This window comes from Varroa destructor, unplaced genomic scaffold (assembly GCF_002443255.2).
Source record: "Varroa destructor unplaced genomic scaffold, Vdes_3.0 BEIS01000003.1, whole genome shotgun sequence".
NCBI lineage: Eukaryota > Metazoa > Arthropoda > Arachnida > Mesostigmata > Varroidae > Varroa > Varroa destructor.
The window spans coordinates 42,529,509-42,556,531 of NW_019211456.1; the positions used below are offsets into that span (position 1 = coordinate 42,529,509).

Below are 27,023 nucleotides of genomic sequence, written 5' to 3' on the forward strand. Positions count from 1 at the left end.
AAATGAAGATACTTTCAGCTAAACGATTAAATTGAGCCAACCTATAGCATAAAACAATACTCTAGCGTGTTGTGTGCTTTTATCTAGAACGCCAAATAGCTCTCGATGATCGGTTTCATCTGAAAGGGTCCCGTCGCTTTCGAGTCGGAGGATCAGCAGTTTGGCGTCCGCTTGAACGTACACAAGAAAATTATTCATGCACATAAGGCATAAAAGTTCGTTAAAAACAACTTACCTAAAACAGCCATTCCGTCAGTACGCGAATTTCATTTGTGTCGTTAAATCGGTGAACTTCTGTTTGTCCGCTTCATGTTTCTATTCTTCGAAAAGAGGCATTATCACTCCAAGTCAACTTGGGGAAATGTTGATTTTATCGCTGCTTTCCCTTTCGTTCGTAGTAACAACGGCAAAAGCAACCAGCTGACAGTTGTAACAACGGCAGCGACTGCCTTTGGTGGCAAAAAATGCACAACACCGGTAGCAGCGGCATAGGCATAACTAGCCGATTGAAAACAGGTGATCTGCAATGAAACAGATAACAACTGGAAAAATGACATCACCAACACTTCTGCCGTGAGTAGACAAGGCCTCATGTGGACGATTGGTGCCAAATGGTAGACCCAAAAATGCTGTTCTATTCAGGGACCGCAACAGGACTAACCGATTCATCGATGTGATGAACTTGACGTCGCCGGACACGACCGAAGGCGAGAACACGTACCAATCCGTTATTGAATTTTTGTGGACTGCGCCAATGGCAAGTGGCTTGCCGTCGTTGCGATGTCAACTAGTACCGTAAGCTGTAACAGCACATCGAAATGGGTTGTCCGCCATTAAACGACTTACCCATAAACAAGGCTAGGGTATATTTAAACGACGAGTGTATCAATGCACCTTTTACGCCAGGAGAGATATCATGTTGGGTTCGATGATCAATTATCCATCGAGCCGACCGATCAAACGATCAACAACTTGTTGATATCGTTCTTGCGTTATCTAATTCGTTAGTAAGTACTTGATCTGCCCACATTACAAATCCACAAGTTTACCTGACGGATAACAGTATATATATATAATATTGATCAAACATAAACATTCTAAGAGATGGAACGTATTTTTATTTATCTAGATGATTTGCCGGTGGTTACTCAACCAAAGACGCGGGATAGCCCCCTGCGGTTTGTATATTGCGTAATTAACCTATATATGTATATGGCGCGTCTAAATTGAGAATTTTTTTTATATCTCGTTTTTAGGATTGTATTTAATTACTATTAACGCAATTTTTTAAGTTTCTAGAAGAAGAGGATCTGCTATTCAGTTTAACTATACTTCATAACGATTACGCTCAAGAATTAAATTATAGGTTAATCATTTTGAAAATATTCCTCTTAATCCTCAAATAAGCTTCAATGGTAAACGTGCATCAGACGACTTCGGATGCTGTGAGAGGTGCAAATTCACTAAAAGGTCATTCAAATACGCCATATATATATATATATATATATGGCGTATATATTTTAACAGCATTAAAATTTAAACAGACAGCACATCAAAGCTTCCAAAAATTCAAAGGCTGTAAAAAAACGGCAAGTGCTTTCGGAATTATTAAGCATTGTAGCTAATCTAGGCAGCTCAGTTGATAGTCGATGTCCTTTTCTCTAAAACGGTCGCCTATTTCCTAACGGCGAGAGAACCTAGCTGCATGAAAAACATTTCTACGGCCATTTTAATGAATCCTCAAGTGTTATAAATTAAAATTTTGTTAATGATCCTCTGGCTGGCTTGAAGGAAATCTTCTTTTGATTGTTTAAAAGCCTCATGTCAATGACGTAGACCGGACTTTATGGCAGAAAAGAATTCCTTAGAAACCCATTTAGTATTCAGCAAGATTGGATAGTAACTGATATTCACTCAGATTGCAAAAACAACGCACTGTTGCCCGCGATGGCAAGACTGTTATTTTGTTCTAGAAAGAACACAGGTTTTTGTGCTTGTAGTAGGGGGATCGGATGAACGCATTCCCGTCACGACAAACAGCCCGCTGAAGTTTATTCCGATATGGATGCACTAGGCTGTGTACATGTCCAAGAAATAGTTGTCGCTAGCACTAGTATGGCTTATTTCTTCGATATTGCATAATGTGTAGAACAAGCTTTGTCAACAATCCGTTCATTATAAGCCTGTAAGTGCTGGGGTTGATAGTTCCGACAAGCAGTGCTAGGTGTCTGGCTCTAATCGTGTTCAAAGACGTCCCGCAACTAATGATCAATGTAACGCATTTATGATAGTTTTTTCGTATGCAAAACTAAGCACAGATTATAAATTTGATAATGTGCTTAGTTTTTTCATTCCCATTCAGGTCCTCATTTGCACTGTAATTGTCTACTATCGAAGAAGATTGTTGACGTTTTTCAGCAAGAGGCCTGGCCGTCCAAGCCATCGCGGTGGCTCTTCCTATGACTTAATTCAAGGCCATCTACTTTCTTTCATCAAGCACTTATATAAATGTCTTCCAGAATTTCCATTACGAATAAAAATGGAAAACAATATAATAATAATGGTTCATTCTGTTCTGTTGGGTCTTACCTTAGTCAACTTTCACAAAGTAAAACTATATATAGCCAAACTATATATAGAAAACCAGTGCCAGCTGTTAGTTTTCTGATATATCGGTTATCAACCAGCGAATATATACAACTGTTCTTTAAAGGAACGGGCGTATCAGTTCCTCGATAATCACATGTCCCTTCACAGTGAATATTGACACAACTACATAATTTGTATGAATCAAGAAAGCTATTTTCTATATTGATCTAAGTACTAGATTATTACAGAAGTACCCACAAGCGCCTGGAAACGTGATCGAGTAATATAAATTGCGTCTCTTGATTCCTAATTATACGTGATTATAAGTAAGCGTTACGTGCACGCCCACTGATGATCGAAAGTTACGCATTCGAACCATTATCGTTCGGCTAACGTAAGACCTCCTTTTATGCTACTCGATATCAACGGAACGAACGTATTATTAAGATTCGATCATGGCAGGCGTGCATAGAAATTACTTCGGCTAGTTCGTACATAGAGCACATCTAAATAATTATTTTCGCTAAAAACGGCAACGTGCCATACCCGTACGGTTCGAGTCGATTTGAGCTTCATCGACGACTTTTGGCCGGATCCTGGGGAAGCGCTGTTGTGGTGTCATACCACTGTAAACCCCATTTTGTCTCTGAGCAGCTTTTAAGTTATTGGTACCGATAACGCGTTTTTCGCTTCATAATTCAGACCCGGAAAGCATCTCTCGATCCGTTCTGTAGCATAACCATACGCTGATACGATAAATATTCATTACGCTAAGGGCAGCTGATGTGTGAGCATAATTTTGCTGACGACTCGTTAACGTAGGAGGTCGCGTGCAATATTTCGAAAATCGACGCAGCCTATATTCATCCTGCGTATAAATGGATGTTATGGCAGATCAAGGATTTAAAACAAGTTCCCTCAGTCCTATAGCGTCAAAGAACAATGATTACTTTGAACTGATAGAGAAAAGATGGAGCACGAGATGGGCTCCAGTGCGGTATGCGTCGACCGTTTACAAACACGTCTAATTTAATATTCCCTTTTTCTAAATCGGTACATTTAAAGTGGATCAGGCGAGATGCACTGGTTTCTTCAAATGCCAATTATAAAGTAGAAATAACGATTTTTTAACCGATCAACCGTCAGTGAGACTCCTGTTAAACTAGATCAGGGATGAAAAAGCTTTTGAGTAGATGTACAGGTGTGTTTGACGTTGTCATAGCTCGGGTAAAGCACACCTACGTATGGTTTATGGGTTCTTCTTCTCTGATATTAATGTTGTTGACAACTGCCCTATGAGCAAGAGTATTGATACCACTGCAAATACGATTTATACAAACTACTAGTAATAATAACGATAAAATGAATCACCTTACCACGTCAACGAGTGGACTACGCGGCAAACATCACCATCATTATAAAGCCATAATGCTACTGATAGTTTTTTTTTCTAAGCCATTATTTCCGCCTGTGGCTTGCTTGGCATATTTTCCTCAACGCGAGATGCCACCCGCTATCAGCCATCAGTGGGGCGCCAATGTACAGACAGTTTTCGTACGGGCAGATGCTGTCGTTTTTGCCATTTCCGCTGCTGATGATGTTCCCCGTTCTAATATGCTATTTTTATCATTAGACCCGTTAACTTTAACGCTTAACTTTTGATGAGGTTATATTTCTCGCCGCTTCCGCATGTTCTAAATCTATACGCATGCACGCCGTGACAGCATACGCATTTGCCCTTACTTATGCCGCTGTTACGGTCAGCAAGGCGTTCTCATGCCTCATGCGGCGCATGTCAACAATCTATTATCCTCGCAACTGCCTATAGCTCGACGGGTTTCCACTTGGGACCAGCAGCCCAACAATCAACTGCGATATCTGAACGGGTGTCGTATAGCCGCTAGCGAACAATGCTAAGGAATTATAGTTTTGACTTTTCCCTTCCTCGTTCTTCTACGTTTGCCCTCTATCTCAATATAAATATCGTCATAATGCCGGCCTTATGTCACCACGCCGTGTTCCCAATGCGTTTCTATCTCTCTGTGTGCATGTGAGATAGTTATTTGATGTCTACAATCAGCTGTTATCGCAACGGATACAGCGTTCAGCTAGTCGGTCGTATAATATAGCCGGTTTATAGTGGGAGTGCTGTTCCGGGGATTCTCCCGTCAATACACTATGCAGGCTTTATTGTTTTATCTGACGAGGCGGCCACTCCTACCTAATCCATCACGGCATATCCTTAAGCGGCAGCAGCAACATGATAATGATGTTCGATAACGTTCCAATTGACAGGAACGTCTAGCAAGCGGTTAAGTATATAGCCCTTTAATATGAGCTGATATCACCGGTGATTCAGGGCAATTTACTGCTATTTGTCTTTCGTGCAGTTCTGTATTTGCATATAGACGATTGGTGGCATAGTACGAGCATCGTGGTATGGATGTAGGGCATTTATTATGGATGCAAGCCACGCGCTGTCGTCATCTATTTATTGAAACGAAGTGTTTTTTTTTTTGTTTACAATACTCGTCAGTTCAATGTCGATTAGAATTGCCTATGGTTAGTGGATTTTCTGCAAAAAAAAATCCAACAGAAAATATCATAGACAGCATAGCGGAAAAGTAACAAGGAAAAATAAAAAGCGATCCAGTTTTTTATGTAGACTGCTTGGTAAAAGAAGCTCTATGTTCCCGCGAACGACTTCAGCATAAAAAAAAACCTATTTTATGACGCATAATTCTAAATCTGTTATTTAAAAGAAATTGCCCGATTTTTTTCATATACAAAGTACATTATAGCTTATTTTTTTCCTTTATAGTTATTCATGATTTGTCATTAGATAGGGAAAACGTTTTATGGATACCGTTAAATAGTTGCCTTAAGGCTCAAGTGTCCGTTCTTCTCAACCTACCTATGGAAAAGCAATATACATATATGCACTAGTAGAAGATTAGGTGGGCAAAACATACCCATTGAATTCAAGTAATTTTACAAACTAATTTTGACCATTTACACAAGTCGAGCTGTACATGCATTCCCACTACTTTCTAAAATGCACATACTTCTATGACAGATTACAAACACGCCTGTAAAATATAAACATTTTTTTTTACATAAACACAGTAATTTATTAAAAGGAGCTACTAATTAGCCAGCTTCGTCTAACGGAATGGTATTATCGATAGTAGTAAAAAACCATTGACGAGATGGACAACTATCTATCTACCGACCTACTCGACTAGTGCTTAATAACGACAACGTAATATTAAAAAATTTATCAAGCATTACTGTAAGCATATATGATGGCATATACCTCTGGTTAGACTTTAGAAATGCGCAAGGAAAATATAGCACATTGGTGGAAAACGGTGTAGCCTAGAGCCTATTAAATAGGTAGGGACACCATGAAACCGTGTCCTTTCCAGCTGCAATTATCCCGGGGCATTGTGCAGCCAGTAGAAGTATTTTATCTTCTCAAAGCAATAGCTACGAGCTTTCTTCTCACACCAGGCTTCCCTTCGTGCATATACTGAAATTCTATAGACTGGCTTTACTTATCCTACTCACAGTTTTCAGAAAATCCACCACTACGAGCTCGTGTAAACGTTCTTGCAACATTGTTACCGAACAATTATGGCGTAAAGTCTTTTACTCAAAGCGGCTTCTGTATGCCGTGTCCGCTCGTTCGACGTTCTGCGACCATTCGGTCCGTTTCAGCTGGCAAATGGTATTACTATTCCGTTTGTTACTTGTAGCAAAAAAGAGAGAAATAGTTGTAGTTATTATAGAACTGCTAGTCTTACTCGCTTGTGAGGTTGGAAGTTCTGTCCTTGCCCACACTTCAAAGCGGCATAATTATCCATTGCTTTGACATTGCCATTTCCATATTGCTCTCGTGAGTATCAAGATTTGGATTTTCCGTTGCAGATAAAATGATAACAAATAGATCGTAAATAGTCAGTGAAGCACGATCAGGCAGTGCTAATTGCGTAATACTATTAGGCCTTACTTAAGTCGGGGGGGGGAAGGGAGTCCGCTGGCAGCGAAACGCGAGTTGAAATATCCAAAAACAAAAAATCAATCTGTTGGCCTGTTCTTTGATTCGTTCACTAACGCTCTAGCTGGTGTGCCATTATTAAAAGTAGTTATAACAAAGGTGGAATATTCCCAGTTTGTCCTGCACGACTATACTACAAGATGCGCCGCTGCGGTTTTCTGATCTCGCCATCACTCACTTCATTGCGGGTGCCCCTGCTGCTATAGACACCGTAGTCTGTTAATAAGCCGTGGGCGTCGTTTGCGAAATCCAATCGCAATAATAATAATAACAACAACAACAACAACAACAACAACGAGAAAAGTAATCGCTATAGATACGATCGTGATGCTTAATGAGGAGGACCAATATATAATCGCGAAGAATATTCTGGTCTTCACGCCAGCATCTGTTGTCGTGATCTATGTATGCCTTGGAACGGCAGGCCCGACCTGGGCTGGACTGGGCTGGCCTAGCCATCACAGCAACAACTAGATTAACAGAGACGAGCCACAGTTGCAATGCGTCGCTAAAGACGGCAGTGGGTATTCGTTCAGAATCATAGAAGTCGTAATTCTGAGAGAAATCGAAAACCATAAAATCTTGATAAAGCACTTTCATTAGAGGCAAGTGCTTTCCTTCCAATAAAAACGAATCTAGTAAAATTAAAGTTCTTCAGTGTAACTTCTAATCATGTCTATCATTGCAGGTAGATTATTCAATTCAGATGTGATGCAATGCTGAAAGTTTCCGTTATAATTCCTATCCACTAACAATGCCAGTCTTTTCATTTTCGAATCCCGCCAGGCGATCTATGAGTTTCCGAGATGTGTTTTATATTATACTAGCCTATATATGATGTGCATTGTTGTATCTCGTCAATCAGAAAGCTTGTTTGGTCGTGTTACATTACGTCAAACTTGAGACAACGCTTTATTACAAGTTTTCCAACGTTTTCTCCGAATGAAAACGTTGTGCTGTCGCCGTTGATCCGTCGAACGGAATAGTGGCTTTTATATATATATCATACTGATACAGGCGAATCCGTAACAGATTCACATATACGATCGATGCCTAGGGTCTGGATCAACTCTAAGTCACTATGGGGATCTACGTATTTTTCATTGAATGTATACGAGTAAATGCTCTAACTCTGTCTAGTAATTTCGCGGCGTATTTATGAGAGTAAATGTCTACTAAGCCTGTCGCTCATTTGGACGGCCGCGCTGTATAACCTATAGGCAAATATTACTATTGAGGGGTTTGCTGGTGGTGGGGGGTGTAATAGGAAAACTATCGATTCTAAAATTGCCATGAACCTTTTCTGTATATATTAGTTAAAGATAATGATACTATAATACTATGCAACGGTATATATGTGGTGTCAATTAATTCAACAATTATATAATAATACCCTATAATCGAGTTACATATTCGACCCGGTCCTTGATTCCCTTAGGACTATACTCGTTTGAGGCTTTTGTTGCCTTCATAAAGCTAGGCGCTTCTGTAGATAGCACAGTCGATGTTTTAGTAGAGGGTTCTGTCTTCACGTTTTGGTTCTTTTTTTTGAAGTAATTTTCATACCAGTTGACTCCGATCCACATAGGGCCACAAGCCAACATAAGTGATCCCATCAGCTGAAGCATACCATCGTAGTTACCAATGATGTCCCGAAAGAATCCTGATTAAAGATCCGGTAGCAAATTATTTACGCAAGCGTAAGGTGAATTAATGTAAAGCACCCGGTTGGAGCACGTAAGGTAGCATAGGATTAGAAATTGTACTTCAAAAAAGGTTCAAAGATAAAACTTAGTATATCATAAATTGATAGATAAAGATAGGTAGGTCTCTCTCTAAAGGAATCTCTTTAAGGTTAACCTGTCCGTAGCACCAAATGTAGCCCAAACTTAGATTCATTGTAATGGGATCGAAAGAAATTCTACCGATGATTAGGGGTCGTGTTAATCCGGTAATGCCTGAGAAGAAGGCCATCCATCCGACCGCCAGTGGAACCTGCGCGAGATTCCCCACATAGTCGCCAACGAGTACGGTTATAAGAACCACTGATGTACCTGAAATATTTCCACATCGCGAATAAAAAAATAGCCAGAAGGAGGCCTCTCGGCAATTAATAACTGTCCTCTGTATGTCTGCGTCTTAATAACGTAAATATAACGATACCGTAGTGAAACTTATTTTAGTTTTTAAGTTGCCTTACTTTAAGCTGATAATAGTTACCTTTGATTTCCAAATGGTACGCGCTTTAGAATTTTTAGAGGAAAAAACTAACTGCTCTACCATGCATTATAAATAGCCAGATATTTAATCTGAATATTTTTTTCACTAGTCACGATATTTTCTTCACGAATATCAACACTGGATCGGGCAAGTGTGCCCGTGTCAATGCGAGATATATAAATAGAGAGCAACAGTTATACCCAATGTGAATCCGACGAGTGCTGTTAACGAAAGGAGCATTATAAATCCGCTGACGAAGGGCAAGAGGTTCATGGCAACACTGAAAAGGAGAACTGCACTGCCGATCAACGATGACCTAGACATCAGTCCCATATCAGAGATTATTCCTACCGCCAGTCTTCCAGCAATGTCGAACACCGCAAATCCCGATAGTAAATATACCGAGTGATGAATTTCTACGCCCTGTTAACCAAAAGTGACTCATGTTCAGTAAATATTGCGTCTAACGGTTAGGACAACGCCATAAATATTTTAAAACTACAAAAAACAAGTCGATAATAAATAACTTGTATAGGTACTCAGCCTTGTTTATGCTTTGCTATCAATGACAACGCAACAGGCGAAGATGGCTTTTCTCTTATGAATTTTTTTTCTCTAGTCCACCAGTCCTATACGAAGACCTGGTCGAACTATTGAGCGCACCTGGCCTTCGTACCAATGACCTAGGCAGCGGATCTCATTTCGGTTATTACGACACGTAAAAATTGAAACGAAGCTCGTATTTAAAAAGGGTAAGCACCCGCTGATGCTGCTAGGCCGGTGAATTGATTTAGAACTTTCCTGGATTGCAGATTATAATTGACTTTACCAAGGCTACATACAAGTTTAATTAAAAAAAAAAAAAGCAATTACGGCTTATGTCTAATTCCACTTAAAATCGCCGCAAAAATGCCGTTTATCACATCTCATGCCTTATGGACAAGACGTAGGTAGGCCATCTGAAAAAATCCTACCTAAACCGTGATCACGCGGACTCTCATCAGCGAGTCCCACATACACCTAAGTCGAGAGCAACAACTACAGGTGTCAAAGATTTAGGTACTGTCCATTGCATTGGTTGGCACAATTAAATTGTTGCGTTACGAAGTTAGGGATCGAGGGGTTGTAGCTCCGCGATGGGATTCCTATATCCTCGCAGGGCTTTGGACTATCATGCTGGTAAATAAATATCATGCGAAATAATCCTTTTACATTCGAGACATAACCCAAGAATATCAAGACCTATTTTTCTTGATGGTTAACATTTCTAAAAACACTTGTGGATGTGTAACAAGGCAATCATCTTCTGATAAAATCTCATTGAAGCATTGAAATTATACCCTGAATTAAGGCCTATAGTAATAAGAGGAGACTCCATTTCCATACTCTCTGCAGGCTCAAGCCCAAATAATTACGGTTTTTTCCATGCAAAGGCGTACACGTTAATACGTAAACGTCAACTTGCGCGTAAAAGAAAAGGATAACGAAATTTAGTAGGATAATGAAAGATCGAAAATCCTCAAGCATGAAGGAACTACTAGTCCGCTATCTACGGTGTTTAAATGTTAGTGTTATCTTCCCGGTTTAAAAATTACAGCCATTTCATGATTTCGAAACGTTGCTTTCAATTCTAATAACATACTTGAAGATAAATCATCTTAATATCAGTTAATTATAATCGAAAACTCACTTTTCGATCTTACCTTGTCGGCTGCGAAATCGAGGAGTATCGTTTGAAAGGCACTGTTGCAGTTAATTAGAAGAACGTAGGTGATACCGACGAGTACGATTAGGGGACTTACACGACCAGGCTTCGGCTGTAATATACAGTGTAATGAGGGAACATTAATGCGATAACCTGCTTAAAAGTTTTTCATTGTTAAAAAGTACACATTTAAAAGTTTTTTCAAAGATATATATGTTTCATATATATATGGTAAATAAAATAATTGTCAGATTAGATCATAAAACTAATCTGCATTGCTTAACCATGAAAGTTCCAGCAAAGATTTACTCAGAGCACCCGGACGGTTTTACAGTATTAGATTATTCGAAAGAGAACTCCCAGTTGAGCCTACGTAGATAGAACTGTTGCCCTAGTACAGCCTTCGTATCGCAAACGAATGAGAAGCGGAACTTTTCATGGCACTAACAGAGTAGGCATATGAATACAAATGTAGCATCTTCATCTTAGCTCAAGGTCACGTACCTCTTCGAAGGTTAGCCCAGCCTGTTCGATCTCGAAATCTTTCTCAGCTGTTACTGAAACAGGAACGGCGGGCGAGTACAGTGAAATATTGGTCGATATCGCTGATGAAGATCGCCTCAGTTTAAGCCGTGCTGCGGTGTGCATAGAAGAGCGTGAAGCTGATTCTCCTATATTAAGTAAGATAAATTAAACCAAACTAAGACAGGCACAGACCACATTCATGCCACAATACCACCTGAGTGTATGCTGGCAATGGCATTAGTGGACTAAAGTGGTTATTGTTCCCACGCGTACATTTTTTGGTTTTTGCGCATTGTTGTCGCTTCAATATCGTAGGACTCTGTGAAATGTTTGGTAACAACACGTTTACGTACGTACCCGACTCATGTCATAGATCATCCAGTAATATCTTTTCAATAATGTGTGCCCATAAAATAGTCTACTAGGACAGACACGTATTGTTATCGAGGCGAAATGTTTCGAACAGAGGTTTTTTTTCGTACCTTGCTGAGGGCAGCAGTTGAAGTCCTGACGATGAGAATTTGATGTGTGGTTAATCTGTTCAGCGCCAATTTTTCCATGATTTTGGCCTTTCTCTTTTAATTCGTTATACCGTTCCTTGCTGCCGTCCGTCAAATTGTATTTACCACCGTACAGTTCCTCGAGAACTGGTTCAACTTTGTGATTATGCTGCCCTATCGTGCGAATCTTTTGACACCCCTTTTGTTCAGTAGTTTCCTCGTTGCTTTTGGCACTATCAAACGAGCTCTCGGAAAGAGAGCAAGCTACTAACGATTTACGACGGAGTACAGGCATTGGAGGTACCGCATCAACGGCGGGGTCTGTGTCTTTGCCTTCTCCTTCCAATGGATTAGTACCTGTTTCAGGTATGGCGGTAGAGGGCCTCCGGGAAGACTGCCTGGACGGTGCACGTGAGCTGGCATTGTGCAGTCAGATACAACGGGTAGAGTCCATTAGCGGTTGAAATGCTAGGGTCGCTTAAATATAGACGGACTTTTGTAGGTTTACATTTGTATCTCAAGGGACACTATATACGACTGCTTTATATAGTGTTATATAACGGCAGTATAGTTAACTAATATAATTAGCACGCTACAACAATACAGAGCTACGATACTTCAGCCGAATGCTGACTTTGTTTAGTTATAAAAATAGCATAGCTCTACCTATCATACGACATTTTCACTGATACGGTTCGAGATGCTCTGGGATATGGCGCAAAGGTAATGTAACTATTTACCATCCAGATAGACTGCGTCCCAAATTTCTACATATTGCCGACAATAAAAAAAATGAGCTGCGTTGTTAACACTCAGAAATCGAACTTTAGCACTACCAAATGCCAAAGGATTTGTCCTTTTCACAGCTTAAGTGTAAGGCGTTTAAGTGCTTTGATATATTCCGTCTTAAATAATAAGATGCTATGGTCTTGCGCGTCACCTACTCAATAGGAGGCCAGGGCGGACTGCGAATGAAAAGCGCTGCTGGCAGGTTATGGAGCATCAAGGCTCCGAAGATCAGAAATGACCCGCGAAAGCCAACAGCGTCAATCAGCCATTCAAAGAAGATGGGATATACGAACGACCCAAGTGCCGCACCCGTATAGATAATACCACTCGCGGTCACCTTTCGATCACGAAACCAAAGATTTAGACAGACTGCAATTGCTGGGACGTTCAAGCCCACACCGAGGCCTGCAAAAATCCGGAATTAAAAAATGTATCATATACAAATACATGATAAGCAGTGAATGCCACAGTCAGTGTGCTCAATATTCGGTGGTTAATACTCTGAACTGATAGCGATGACACTTCCCTGAAGTGGGGTTGCTCATGCCACCACAGTGCCCCTCATTTATCACAGGTGGTAAAAATGATCTTCTTACAGAAACAAGATCTTTTTTTCTAAAATCGCAAATACACCTGCGAATGATAAAGCGATAAACTGTACGACAATACCACTAGTCATAGACCTGCTAAACAACGACCCGGCAACACGGTCGAAGAAACAAAAGTAATTATAGTAAAAAAAGAATATCTTACACATTAGGAGAGGTACTCAGTCCAATCGGTAACTATACGTATTATAAAAGGTATTCATTACACCAATTTGTGTATTCCATGTCAAGTTCTCCTACAGCGACAATATGAACACAATAAGCTTCATGTTGAAGGACTGCTATCGAGATCCGACAGGTTCTTGTACATACATTGATAATTACAATAGAGGGCAAATGAAACGTGTTTCTCTACATAAGTCCATAATAACTACGGGACTTCATGTGCTCTATGATGCCTTTTTGCTACCAACGAAAATGGCTACCATGAAAAATTCCGCAGAAAATTATGAGTCGAGTGATGTCCGTCGCAAAGTAGCAGGCCATAATCGAACACGAGGAGAGGACTGATCCAATAAGGGCAACTCGACGCGGACCCCAGAGTTTAGTTAGATATCCTGTCCCGACACCTTCACAAACAAGAAAAAAAACAGCCAATTTAGAAACAAATATCGTGATATACTTGCTCGGTTCTCTCTGAAGTAACACGATGAGTTCTAATTGGTGCGATTGTGCTTCATACGTCTACCTATTTACACACAGCATAATGGTATTCAGCGTAGCGACACTAAGAAGAATTACCAGAAAGGTTCGCGACAGCGATAATTAGTGATGGTGGCCACGAGGCTGATGCCCGTGAGGTTTTGTAGTACTCTAAGCTGTTCATAAAAAGTACGGAACCCGAACGTAATAACGCGAACGTGAAGAAATTTAAAAATGAGCACGCGGCAGCTATTACCCAACTCCAAGCGCAATCCGGGCCAGTCCATCTAATAATCATAAACAATTGATTTTATTAATTATTTGCATATTGATTATTTTAATATATCTAAAAACGGCGGTAACTCGACAGGTAGCTAAGTGGCAGATCGAGAAATCTTTTTAACTATAGTGGAAAGTCATAGGCAAGAAGATCAGGACAACACATAGCAGGGCCTTGCATGGCTACAAGGCTGCAGCTGTACGAATCTCACGGTTTTCGTAGTACCAGCGGTCAAAGTATCCAAAGAACCTTCAGAGCCGGAAGTAGTAAGACGCTCCAGCTTGAGATTGAACAAAAATAGAAAATCACTATTTAGGGACTGGCTGTTTCGAGGCTGCTGCCACGGAACTATACACAGTATCTGTCGGGAGAGAGAAAAACTATTCATAGTTGCTGTTCAATTAATAAAAGATTTGCAAAACCGTTAGATTCGTCCATTTAGGATTGCTTAAAGCTGGTTTTTCTATCAAAAGTTGAGCTTATTCTAATAGACATCCTGCATTGTTCTTGCGAGCATGCGTATGTGTGAAAAATCAGTCAAGCGATCCTAAATTTATTCTAGATTAGGATCCTTATGTTGTTGTCGGACGTTTTACTTTTATTAAACTAACACACACCAGTGGTAAATCATCATGGTGTTGAGACCGTTTTATTGTTTTTCACCAGCACACAAATACTAGATCGCTAAATTATCGTAAAACGACTACTGGTAAGATGAAAAAGCCTAGCGCGTATATAGTAAGAACAGTCTAAGGTTCATTACCTACTTTTTCAATTACAGGTAAAACAAGTTGACCAGAGTATTCCATATCCGGCCAAAGACATCCATACCACAATTCACAACTTGACTTGAACGACGTAACTTCAAACAATAACCTTTTAATGTAGATTTTCGACTCCAAGTCATTCTTTGGCTCAAGTTTACATTGAGAATCCACCGGTGTTTCCTTTGGGTCCAGCTGGTTTCTGCTGGAATCGACATGCTTATTTGTAAAGTTCTGTTCGGTGTCGCCACGCATCTCAAAGGGCAATGTAACGGTGCCCCCACAGCCGTGGATGAGTTTGGAGGCTCGTCTAACAAATTTGTCTTTAATTCACAAAATACTCTACGCCATAGAGAGGAGTCTTACTTGCTATTTTGGCTGGGCATATAGATATAGCCCCTATCATAAATCCTGTTCTACTTCGAAATAACAGGTCTCTACTAAAAGTTTAGTACTAGCTCAGATAGGCGGTAGGAAAAAGACAACGAAAAGTGGACGACTTAAGCAACGTTTATAGGCATTAACGCTGTCTCACGTGATCTCAATAATTACGAACTTTTACACTCTACTTGAGGATGGATACCCTCCGTCAGGATAATGAGTACCTTTTATCTTTGCTAACGCTACCATATCTATACTTCCAATATACTCTGTTGCGTAGACAACATGGTTATAAATATGTATTAGGATTTTAAGGACACTATCTAGAGAAAAACCCTAGTTCCAATACCGTCGTGGTATATGTAATTTTACTTAATAGATACAATGATTTGTAGACCAGACGGGAAAACACCACATAATGTGAAGTGTCAATAAACCTTGATTGATATAGAATGAGTAAAAAAGAAAGACTCCTGGCAGATAAAGTGGGATCACACGGAACTTTCCGACCATATACTTTATTACAATCAAACAAGCTAAGCAGTCTCATAAACTAAAGATGCTAAATGCAGTCGTATGACGCACGAGTTCGAAGAGCTGCTTTCATTCCTGTTACCATCAATATGTAAATGGGAAAAAAATAGGTGGGAAAAAGTTTGTAGCCTTTCCCGCCAACTTACGAAGGATCAATACAAAACCGTTGCCAGTCTGGTTCTCTTGTCTCACAACTTCCTCACACCGCTTGCAGTACGCCTTCCGCTGTTATTGGCTTTATTCAATCGCACACGATATAGATGTCGCAAAGATACTGCTAATAAAGGAGTTCCGACATGCCCTCTGTTGAGTGGCTACACTACGAGGAGGCCGGTTGGACAAAGCTTCGCCACTATAGCGAGGTTCGTAATAGATTTCGTCAAGTAACTTCAAGCATACAAAGAACACCATAAGTATTTAGTTTTATAAGCTTGGATTTATACGTAAGGTCGTTATTCTACGTTTGTTTTTGCTCTTTTTCGTGTCCTTATCGGGACTTCGTCGCTCTTCGACGGACTACACGATATATGTGTACCTAAGTGAGTAGTACCTGTGTCCTACCAAATTTTTATCGCACAGGCCAATACGATCGGATTTTTGGAAAAGGCTTCAAGATGCTGGCTCAAGTGTTGCTTGTATAAGAAGCCGTTGTTCCTCAGCAGATTCAGTTACAGCGGTGCCGTCAGAACAAACGGTCCAGAAAGAATAGCGCTTTCGATGGCCTCCGAAAAATGCGAATACTGAGCCTCGGGCTGTTAACATCACTTAGTAGTTTATGGATTATACCATTACTAGCATTACTATGCTATTTTAGCACAGAAATCAGATTCAGTTAATTGAATTAAACGCAATTAATGCAACGTTGCCATTGTTAGTGCTCTTATCGTTTGCGGCCTCGTTCGGTTGAGGCGCTAAATCTAAAGTTTAATTGAATTAGGGTATGATGCACGTCTTTCTGTATAAATTTACGGAAACACATTAATATTAACTTGAAATCTAGATGCTGTAGGTATTTTATAATGGCCAGCTTAGCCATAAGCGAGTAATCAACTTGAACAAGATCGGACGATGACCACCTTCAGTTTCGGGATGGGGATACGTTTTGAAATTTTCATACGATACGAAATGGATAGTAAACTTTGTGACAGACTGATATTGCTTTTTTGTGCCTCTCAGACGAATCTGCTTTTCAGTAAGTGGTAGATACGACGAAAGAGGTTGGATGGTTTCAAGGCCGGGCGTAGAATCTTGGATAGATGTGTGAATGGATCCAGCTATCTGATTCAATTGTTAACAGCAATATCGGGAGTGGAACTCGACACGATTAGCTTGACGGAATTGGACATTTCAAACGTGTTAACGAAAAAGTTAACTATCGTTTCGTTAATAACTTCAATAGATTTCTTTGTCGAAGCCAGTACGCCTATCGCTATGAAACAGAGCCAACGATCAGTTCTATCAACTATCCATATTACATGGTGATTTACCTACCCCATATATAATTCTACCTGCGAGAGCTTTTAATTGCGTTGCGGTCTACGTTAGTGCGGAGTATCCCAACTGATAGGTAGCATTAGCAAAGTTAGCACGTATTTAGCGGAAAAATCACAACACGAAAATTGTTTCAAAAATAGCAAGGCAATACGATGCCCGAACCCATTAATGCGCCCATTTTTTTTTACAACATATAAGTCATTATTTATTTCGCTCAAGATCTTTACGTACTTATGATGCATTTATTGCAGAAGCGTCACATATAGGAGAAGTCCCTTGGCTGGTTTTTCACTGCTTAGATTAGCTGTATTGAACAAATGAGATAACAACTCACCCTCAAAAATTAGACCCATTTAATATCTGTTCTGTAACATATCGAATAATTTAAAATATGCCAACGCGCATAGTGGGGTAAATTAACCAGCTCTATAAAGTAATCTTTCCTTCCTATTATACTATAATAACATAAAACATCTAATTCATAACAGTCTGCGGATCACTTGCAACTTCCAGGGAGGTTTTGGTACGTGTGCATTACATGTAAAATAGAATGGTAAATACCACTTTAAAAGCAAATGAGTGACTATAATTACTTTGTATTTTACAGGGCCGTCAGCAGTCATGAATATGCATTATAGAAACATTGCTCGATATTGCTCGATATATATAAGTAGAAACGGCTTGGCACCGTCTTTTTCTTTTGTTTGAATGAAGCCTTCACTGTGCAGGAAAATAAAAAAAAACCCGCTTGTTTGGCAATATGCACTACCTGAATGTACAGTTAATATAACTCTATGTTTGTCTAATTTGTATTTCAATATCATACCCTTTGAGCACCACGTCAGAACTTTTTTATCGAGTATTGGCGACTTAGATTTTATTTACCGTTTAAAATAGCACACAACGAGTGAACTGTCCTTTAAACACAATCTTTCGAGATGCAACTACAGCCGTTCTCCTCTATAGATGCAATAGGTACTGACTTGCGGTTGTACTCAAATGTGGGACGGCACAAGTTGAAACGAATAAAAAACATTATACATATTCGACAGATGTATTACACTGGGTAGTACAGCTGCCGTATAATACAATCTTATTAAACTAATTTCCAACCTGTCAGACGCGATCAGCTTACTATTTCGAGTTATTTAGCGGAGAGATGTGCGGCAACGAAATAGTAGAGCTGAACGTACCTACTAGCATGAACCATAATGGAACGAAATTCAATTCGGCAAGGCCGTGCGAGGTCTTTGCCAGCAACGGGATATGCCGAAGATCTCAATTTTGGAAAAAACTTAATTTTGGAAAAAAAAAATCTTTGACAATTGTATTGGCAATACGGGCAGGAAAATTCAACTATTCATGCAATAGTTTCAAAAATTTAACGAAAAATCCTTCTCATTACCGATTTGACTTTTTCCACATAATCCCGATATTTCCTATTACTAAACCTCAATTAATTGGAAATAAGAAAAGTTTAAACGTTGGAATCAGTTTGTGAAGGAGAAAGTATGCGCTTTGGCTTTTACGAGGCGCACTTAGTTGGTATAGAAAGACGAATCTTTCCGGTACTCTTTCCAAAGGTACACGCGTCCTTTTCTACTTCAGCGTGGCCTAAGTTGAACAAACTGCCGTCGTTGAGACGACGAAGTTTAATGAGTTTTTTTGAGGAACTGCCGAGACCCTCCTAAGTAGTCAGTGACATCTTTCTTGGGCAGACCCTGGCTTTTTAGACTCAATCCGACTAAGCACCTTTGCATCTTGCAATCTAATCGTGCACTGTGGGATCCACTTTCACCGTGTAGCCGAAATTTATGGTCAGTTCCACGGGGGTTTCTAGTAGCCTACTTTTGTTGTTTCAATTCCTGGGCTCGGGTCCGAATCCCTCTCTCTTTGTATAATATTTCTTGTATATATATATATATAAATTAAACTAAAAAAAATATTGGCCAGCAAAGGGACCACGTAGTGAATGGCGCTCAATTGGCAAATCGAAAGTCGTTTCAAATGTGTTTTTCAGTGTTTTCTGGTTACGACAAAATGTTTGTGCAATTCACAAGACTGAAAGCCTGCTGATGGTCATGTGCCAAAAATATCGGTAGTCCTTGATTATTTAAAAAAAAAAAAAAAAAAAAACACGAAAACACACTTAACTCTGCGAGCATCCAGACAATGAGACTATTTACATTTACGATCCGGACCGTAGGAAGGGCCCTTTTGCGGAGCTCATTTTGACCATCACATAGCTGTAGGCAGGAGTTTGTCAAATGATGGCTACCCATGCACGGACCTGCTGCGAGCAGAACAACGTTGAGCCTACTCTATCTGAAACGTAATAAAATGCTTCCTAGGTGCTCACTTTTTTTTATATACCATGTTTACAATAGCAAGTTGTCTGCATTTTTCACCCAAGATGTTATCAAATATTTGCTAGAAATATTGCAAGCCCATAATCCCGTAAAAAAATTCGATTCAAATTGCTTGCACACTATTTTATTTCGATGCTTATAAAATTAGCTAAGCTTTTTATTTAAACCCTGGTTAGCTATTATCACTTTTCAGTGTGATCGAACAGTGCAAAAATGACGATTAAAAATCCACTTCATCAAAAGTTTTTAAGAAAAAAACGCAACAATAGTATCAAATCTACTTTTCGATTGGGTTACACCTTCGTCCCAATGCCGTCCCAAGTCCTTTGCCGAATGTCGACATGGGACGATACTCGAATTGAAGAACTTAAACGCCAATAACTAGAGCATAGTGGTAGGTCTTGTCAGTTGGTCATAACCGTTCATTATATTAAGCATATATAAGCAATAAATCCTGGTGATCATCACAATGCGTTTGCCGACGGCTTTAATTCTTCACGCTAATAGAGCGAGATTTGAGAGATGTTATTGTTCAAGTCGTTTTTTAACATCACTCCTAGTGCTTGACGCATAGGGTCAGTATTAAACATGGCGTTGGTTACTAGCTTCCCATAGAATTCTTAACGGCTATGCCGGACGTAGAGCTCGAAACATAGAGAAAGTAATAAGGTATTTTCATTTCTAGGTAATAGCATTTCCTGAGGGCGGAAAATTTTCTAGTTGAGTGAAATTACCAGGTGTAGTCCCGATGTTATATCTCGGGCGACATTTTCCTTTTTTGCTTTTTTTTTTGCTTGCGATTCGTAAACTTCTGTTGACATCGAAGCTAAAACATCGCGCCGATGATCTAACCCTATAGATACGTAAGTTATATATGTAGTGGTAGTACTCTATAGATAAATGTACTGATATATCAGTGTCACTTGTACTCTACAGAACTGACCAATGGCTGTTAGTGTATACAAAATGGGGTTACCTGTTGAGCCTAGCAGTGACCCAGAAGACGGATGACTATCAATATCAGACCGAAGAAAGTGCAATCGGTTAAGCAACTACGCAATCAAAACTGTTCGACAAAGATTTTCTGTGAATGAATGCGTTTTTCGGATCTTCTTAACCTTCTTCACTTCAACCATGCTGCCTAAGTCATAAACAGAATATTTGTCGACGATACAAGATGCGTGCCCTGTACTAGGAATATCTTATTATTGTACCCTAGAAAGTAACCAATACGACTGATGATGGAAAGCACCACGCTGATAACCCATACGATTCTAACAAATAGCACAAGCCCTTTTCAAAGACTCCTGCTTTCCTCACGGAAAGCCAAAGATAGACGAAGACCTTGCCATTTCTTTTCGTATTTTAGGATCAAGAGCCAGAAATACCATAATTTAGATCAATACAAAGCGTAAGTTTGACCGTATTTTTGGCCAGTTGAAAGCCGTCGATGCTCCTAGAATTGGCCTGACATGCTTTAAATTTAGATTCAGCTGTGGGTTCATTTAATGATTGGCATTTACCTGCCTGTGTGTGTGTAATCTCCAACCTTCACAGCCTACTGCTGACCGATGAAAACAAAGTCATGTCTCAGTTTACCACTCTAAATCAAATACATACCTCTGCCGGCTCAATGGGAGCGAATCGGTTCGACAGCATTTTACTACTAGAAAAATTACTACTTAATGGTACGTGAGGGCACTGTGCAACAAAGAGGTCGTCGATAAACATATAGATTCTTATTATCTGAAGAAAACAAGCGCAGATGTACCTGCGTGTCCAAACACACAGAAATTTGAGGTACACAACTGGCAACGCTTATCGTATCGGAATGCGCTAGTTGTTCCTTAATTTTAAATATGAGAGATCTGCACAGATGGTTTAGAACACAAACATTAAAAAAGAAATAAAAAGTAAATTTATATATATATATATATATATATATATATATATATATATATAGGAACCTAAATAGAAATATATCCGGACATGCAAATCGGATTGCATCTAACAATAATTTTAAATCTTATTTAATCGGATTCAAATACCGGCGAACCTTCACCGCGAATGGGCTTATGTCACAGAGCGGAGTGATTTAAATTTATGTCAGCGTTAAATTTACAGAAAAGGTGGAAAAAACATTCAATATTTACATTGTGAAGCGAGTGAAATAGACTACACACAAATGGCAGAATTAACAACAGTATGAAACTGTACACTTCGGGAAGAAAGTCAAGTTTTTGTACTTGTCAAACTTAGGCATAAGTAGCTACTCAAATTGGAGTGGGACATTTATACAGGCGATCAGGACACCTAGATAAGAGATCAGCGTACTTCTTCAATACAGAACACAGTCTCACATCGTTAACTGAATATGGCAATGACCAAATCTGAGACACTTTCTTAAATGGTTCTATGCTTTTAGGCTTTCTCATCTTGTCCGCGTGATAGCCTAGCGGGTAACGTATGTGCCTGCTAATCTCAGGGACACGTTGTGTTCTAGGCTCGAAGCAGGGCGCAAATGGACTTCGTTTCAGACCGGGAGTTAGCCAGGCGTATGAACGCCACCGGACGTAATACTCGAAAAACAGGGGTTATCCCAGCTTAGCTCAAGGGTGGTTGCTTGATTGATGGGCGGTTAAGCGGGACATTTTCATAATATCACTTCAAGTCGACGCCATGCCATGTCGGAAATAATAGACGCAGCCGAGAAATTATCGGGTAGTCTTTGCATTCGAGACTATCCGAAACAACACTGGTATATATAGGAGGAAGCTATAGTAAGATGAGAATTGCTACAAACATATTTATTTTCTTCGTATCAGTTCTCGAATCTGCTCTTTCTCTGCGATGAGCTGTGTAGCTCTAACCCTTCCCAACGTCGAGTGTAGCTGCTGAAGGCCACCATAATCTGTTGAAGTAGAGAGTAAATAGTAGATGTGAAAGTTGGATAAATTATAATCCGTACTAATGGCCAATGATGCCTGTCAGCTTTGTCAGATTTGCTTGTAGTACTTATACGACCGACGGCTTCACATAAGCAAAATAGCGAACCACAACAAAATCACTGATTAGGGACAATGCCATTGTGAAATTGGCAGCATTTTTCGGTGAACATATTCTTAAGTGTTTTTGGCTTACACCGTAGCTGACTACACACTCCCTGAGCCATAGGACTTATGTCATTGGCAACGTAGATGCCCCCCTAGCGTTTGTTTCTTTTGTTACGAATATCCACCGATAGATATACTACTCGTCCAATATGATATAGAGCAATATTCACTATGATAACCGCCCGGATAGATGGAGTGAGCCATCCTTTAAAACCGCTTTTTATCTTGATTTGGCAAAAGCAATTTAGCTAAATAATTGCGATGCGATAATATCATGTCTCTCGCCTCAAAAACAACAAATAAAAGCTAATGCCCGTAGAAAGAACCGCAGTACTAGTGAATCTTTGCTTTTGGCCCTCCGATGGCATGGCTTCGAGTTGCGTCCTGGCAATAGACATTTACGACCTGCTTAAAACTATTGTTTGCATTAGAGAACAACGTTTTTTTTTGTGTGAGCGGCTAAAAGCGTTAGTTTGTAATAGGTTTCGCGGCTTTTTTCCTTAGCCACCTTCTCTCTTGCTTGTTATTTATTCTTAACATACCAATCGGAAGCGCTCTACCTGTCCTCCTAGCGCCCACGAAGAAATGAGTAAAAACGTTTAGCACAGCACAGCATAGCGCTAGTAAAATCTGAACTATGACTAAAATACGAATGCAACGCTTTGCAATAAGCGATACTTTGTAGCGGGCCGCACTCGAAGCGCCAGCTAGGTCAAAGGTAACTTAAAATAAGCCGCGACAATAATAGCACTATTCGTATCGATCAGGTAGGGAGAAAAATTGATGAAAGGTGTCGTCGTCGGAGCAACGACGCTGTTTGAGATCGTCGTCGCTAGAAAACACTGTGTCTGCTTGGCAGCTTTGTTTGGGGCCGCCGCGGCACAGCGGCACTGAAGAGCACGATCGAGTGCGGCCGCGACGGAGCGCTAGAGGCCGGAACAACGCGAGCCGCTAAGCAGCGTCACGCGGTCCGACATGTAGATCTGGCACAAAATTGTACAATTTTGATAACAATTTAAAAAAGAGAAAGGAAAAGGGTGAGGGAAAAAGGAGTATTTAGAAAGGGGTGTAGAAAATAAACCCTTTCCTCTTGCTCAATAGTTAGCATTCCATCAGTGTACCTTCCTGTCATGGTCACGACGTATTCAAGACAAAGCTTTAATACGTGTTAATAAAAGGATAGAAATTTAGAGAGTACTCTACACATAGTCACTCAATAATAATGTATTCTAGTGAAATCGTCTACGGTAGAGCACGAACGAAGATTCCGGGGCTTTTCATCAATACAAATTATCAAGCATGGCTTACTAGCTGGATATGCCTGAGGAAAAGCTAATTACAATAGAGAAAAAGTCTGGAATATATAATCTATTATAATGACAAAGATTACAGTCACTACGGAAATTACACCGCTGCTAGCAAAAATAGCGGACCAATTTTTTATCGCGAATAAAAAAACCGGTGATAACAGATGAAGGGATGAAATGATGTCATAGTAAATCTAATCGCAGCTGAAGGAGCTAGATAATATATGCAAAAAGCTGCTCTCTATCGCTACACGCCTGAATGATGATAATTTATTTATGTTATTATAGTGCAGTTCTCTCCTGTTGCATTTTCTGGTCGACCTGAAGATCTTTTTGTTTGGTGAAATGTTTTGATGAGGTTTACAATTATCCTCTCTGTTCTCGAGCTCTGCCATACCACGTGTGTCACCATCTGTACTTTCAAGTACGACATGTAGTAAAATTACAATATTTTAAGTTCTCGACCATTATCTGAGTCATTGGATTAGTTTGTATTGGTTAACATAGGGACAAGCACATCGTCATAATTTACACGCTACTGAATCCTACAGCTGCTACGGGCCTTTCAGTTTACCACGGTAAGTGTAAACGACAATTGTTGCTCACTCACCGGCTCAGAATTTGTTTAAGGCCTATTTAAGGTTATTCGTGCAGTCGAACGCACTTAAGGTCTGAGCGAACGGGAACGACACCTTTTCCGGAAGTAGCATTTCCCTATGAGGGCACAAAATTATTCGACCGATAATACCAAATTACAGTAAATAAATGTGTCTATTGTTTATCGATTGGTCGATCCATTTTAAATATAAACCGATCGTATAAACCGCCTAAATTATAAACTGCATATTAAAATACTCACTGAGGTATGAGGGAAAAAGTGGGAGTGCTCAGCTTCACATCAAGGTATTTACTTACGTGTGATCCGAACAAAAAAAAAACCAATACGCAGCGGAAGTTACGATCTGATAGACGCGTTATCAAGCTGTAGTTGTTACAAAAAGGTAAGTGTTTTAGCGCTTTGGTACTGAAGGCAGCCAAAGGCTCGCAGTATAAAAGCAGCGTGGAAAGAGCAGGCAAAACCTAACCTCAAAGAAACGTCTAATATAAACGACAAGCAGAGTGGCACAATGCAGGCATGGGAACCACTCGAACATGAACTTACTGGTAGGCAAAGTAAAGAGCATTACTTGTCATCATCGAAATGCTTCAATCATTTCATCCAGATTCTAGCGTTGATCTACGGTCTCGACCTTGCGCCAGAGCCTGCGCGTTGCTTGCACGTCCCTTCCCAGTGCAGAAACGATGGTACCCTTCGAAGAAGCCTCACGTTGACGATGCGAATTGTGACAGTAGCAAACATTGGATTGAATATAGCTGGTCGAATGGTTTACGATTGGTTCACACTGCCGAACCCGGCAAGCGCAAGTGACCTGTTTCGAATCGTCTACGATATAAATGAGTTAGTTCTTATGGCAGTGTCCGCGCTATCGCTATGGCTAAATGAGGCAAGGGTGAGGAGCATCTTCGAGATGGAACGCGTCCGACACGTATATGGGATTGTTTTCATTACGTGGCTCATTTGTTTCATTTGGTTCGTCGAGAGTGACATTTATCTGTGCGCGCTCTACTCCCATGCGAAATGGGCTGAACAGCCCCTGCTAGATAGTTTAAATGCAGCGGGCCTATGGACCAGGCTGCACGTCAAGCAAATCATCTTTCTAGCGATTATTGTGTATCAACAAGGCCAGATCGTTTTAAAACATCGACTCAAGCTTATCGACTGGGCGTTGGCGCAATCGCGCCAAAAGAAGATTGTCTGCGGCAAGAAACAAGCTCGCGACATAACCGCTGCGTTAAATGAGACGTTTGGCACCATTCTAACTCTTCTTTACCTGAACATTTTCGCGCTGTTATATATTGGTTTTGTCCTAGGTATTCTGGAATCGGACAATGGCTTGAAATCCACCGGAAGGTCCTTTTTTATTGGCGCCCTACTACAGATGGCCATCTTGTATCAAATGGCGTCGGCTGGAAGCGAAATTAACAAGATTTGTAAACGGTCGGCATTTCGTACAGCCACGATCGCAGTTAAGGAGTTGTGGAACTGGGAACAACAGAGCTATCTGAAAAGATATATGGCGTTTGACCAGGAGTTGGACTCGCTAATGATTTTAGATTGTTTTACGCATTCGAGAGCAACCTTGATTTCGTATGTCGGTGTTCTAATAACGTGCTTAGGCGTACTCCTTCAGTTTGACTATCGCCTAATGGGAAGGTTCGACATATACAAAACAACCGTATCGTCGCTTAAGGCTGCTGCTTAATATGCTCGAAAATGCTCGTACAGAACAATTTAAATACATTCAATTGATTTTAAGCATTGCAATGAACAAGTCGGTAAGTTATCTTGTCCAACGCATCTGTGAATTGTATCAGATAGTCCTCGACAATGTTGCCATCAGTTATATTTTCACTGCTGTCTTAGAGAGAATAAACTGGATATAGCAATGAAGTAGCGGACTAATATCTATGCAAGGCGTACACATGTCATAGCTACTAATCTAGTAATTATCTGAATAGGACTTCCAAGGAGATAATTAGGCTTAAATCGCGAATGAGTTGCACGGAGTCAACAAATTTCAATTATTTTTCGCCGTAATTATGTAACGCTTGACCCTACGGTATGAATGAAGGAACATATAGCTTCCTGTGGCGTGCAACCACTCGTGTCACTGGTTAAAGGAGTACTAGGTCAGCAATAGTGATCATAAGGATGAAACGCAGGGGCAAAAAGGTACACTGCTAAAGTCAACTGCATTGCCCTCAAGACAGATGACAAATTGCAAACATAACATAATATTTCGGACAATATGATGTAAAAGGTAAGTATCTGTCTGAAAATCTGATTTCGAACTCGCTAGTAAATTTCATATCCAGTTGACAAGCCAGTATTCAAGCTCTTTCGTTTGTCCGAAGTTGAGAACTATAACGTATGTCTGCAAAAACTACAATTTAGACTTGTGCGCCCCTGCGTCGAAGAGAATTAGTCTTCACAGCGGTAGAGTCATTAGCCGGCAAGAAATTGCAGACAGCGTCAACAGGCATTCTGTCCATGACGAGAGAACAGGAGGTATTTTGCGAAA

The 27,023-nt window shown here is 40.2% G+C and overlaps 2 protein-coding genes and 1 long non-coding RNA gene across 7 annotated transcripts in view; 1 reads left to right on the forward strand and 2 right to left on the reverse strand.

Annotated features, from left to right (window-relative positions):
- Nucleotides 1-376, reverse strand: part of mwh (multiple wing hairs) — a 169,094-nt gene extending 168,718 nt beyond the window's left edge. The window contains exon 1 of one of the 2 annotated variants that reach the window (XM_086982308.1): nt 236-376. The gene's annotated coding sequence lies outside the window, so the exon portion shown is untranslated. The remainder of the gene's footprint in view (nt 1-235) is intronic. The other variant, XM_086982309.1, reaches the window with a different exon arrangement.
- A 417-nt stretch (nt 377-793) lies between these two features.
- On the forward strand, nt 794-15,020 carry LOC147756978 (uncharacterized). The gene is made up of 2 exons (XR_015322824.1): nt 794-1,007; nt 14,700-15,020. It is a non-coding gene; the product is annotated as an uncharacterized LOC147756978 (long non-coding RNA).
- LOC111248225 (uncharacterized) lies at nt 7,520-25,183 on the reverse strand. 4 transcript variants are annotated; one of them, XM_022800173.2, is made up of 10 exons: nt 25,043-25,183; nt 13,738-13,925; nt 13,422-13,565; nt 12,544-12,793; nt 11,582-12,015; nt 11,079-11,245; nt 10,573-10,686; nt 9,070-9,292; nt 8,575-8,703; nt 7,520-8,312 (listed from the first exon to the last, which is right to left on the reverse strand). In XM_022800173.2, the coding sequence occupies exons 1-10, from the start codon at nt 25,075-25,077 to the stop codon at nt 8,044-8,046; spliced, it is 1,953 nt and encodes a 650-aa protein (XP_022655908.1). In that variant the 5' UTR covers nt 25,078-25,183; the 3' UTR covers nt 7,520-8,043. The 4 variants fall into 4 exon arrangements, with proteins under 4 accessions (XP_022655908.1, XP_022655907.1, XP_022655909.1 ...); XM_022800172.2 differs by lacking the exon at nt 25,043-25,183 and adding an exon at nt 14,795-14,937; XM_022800174.2 differs by lacking the exon at nt 25,043-25,183 and adding an exon at nt 14,686-14,806.
- Between the last annotated feature and the right edge of the window lie 1,840 nt (nt 25,184-27,023).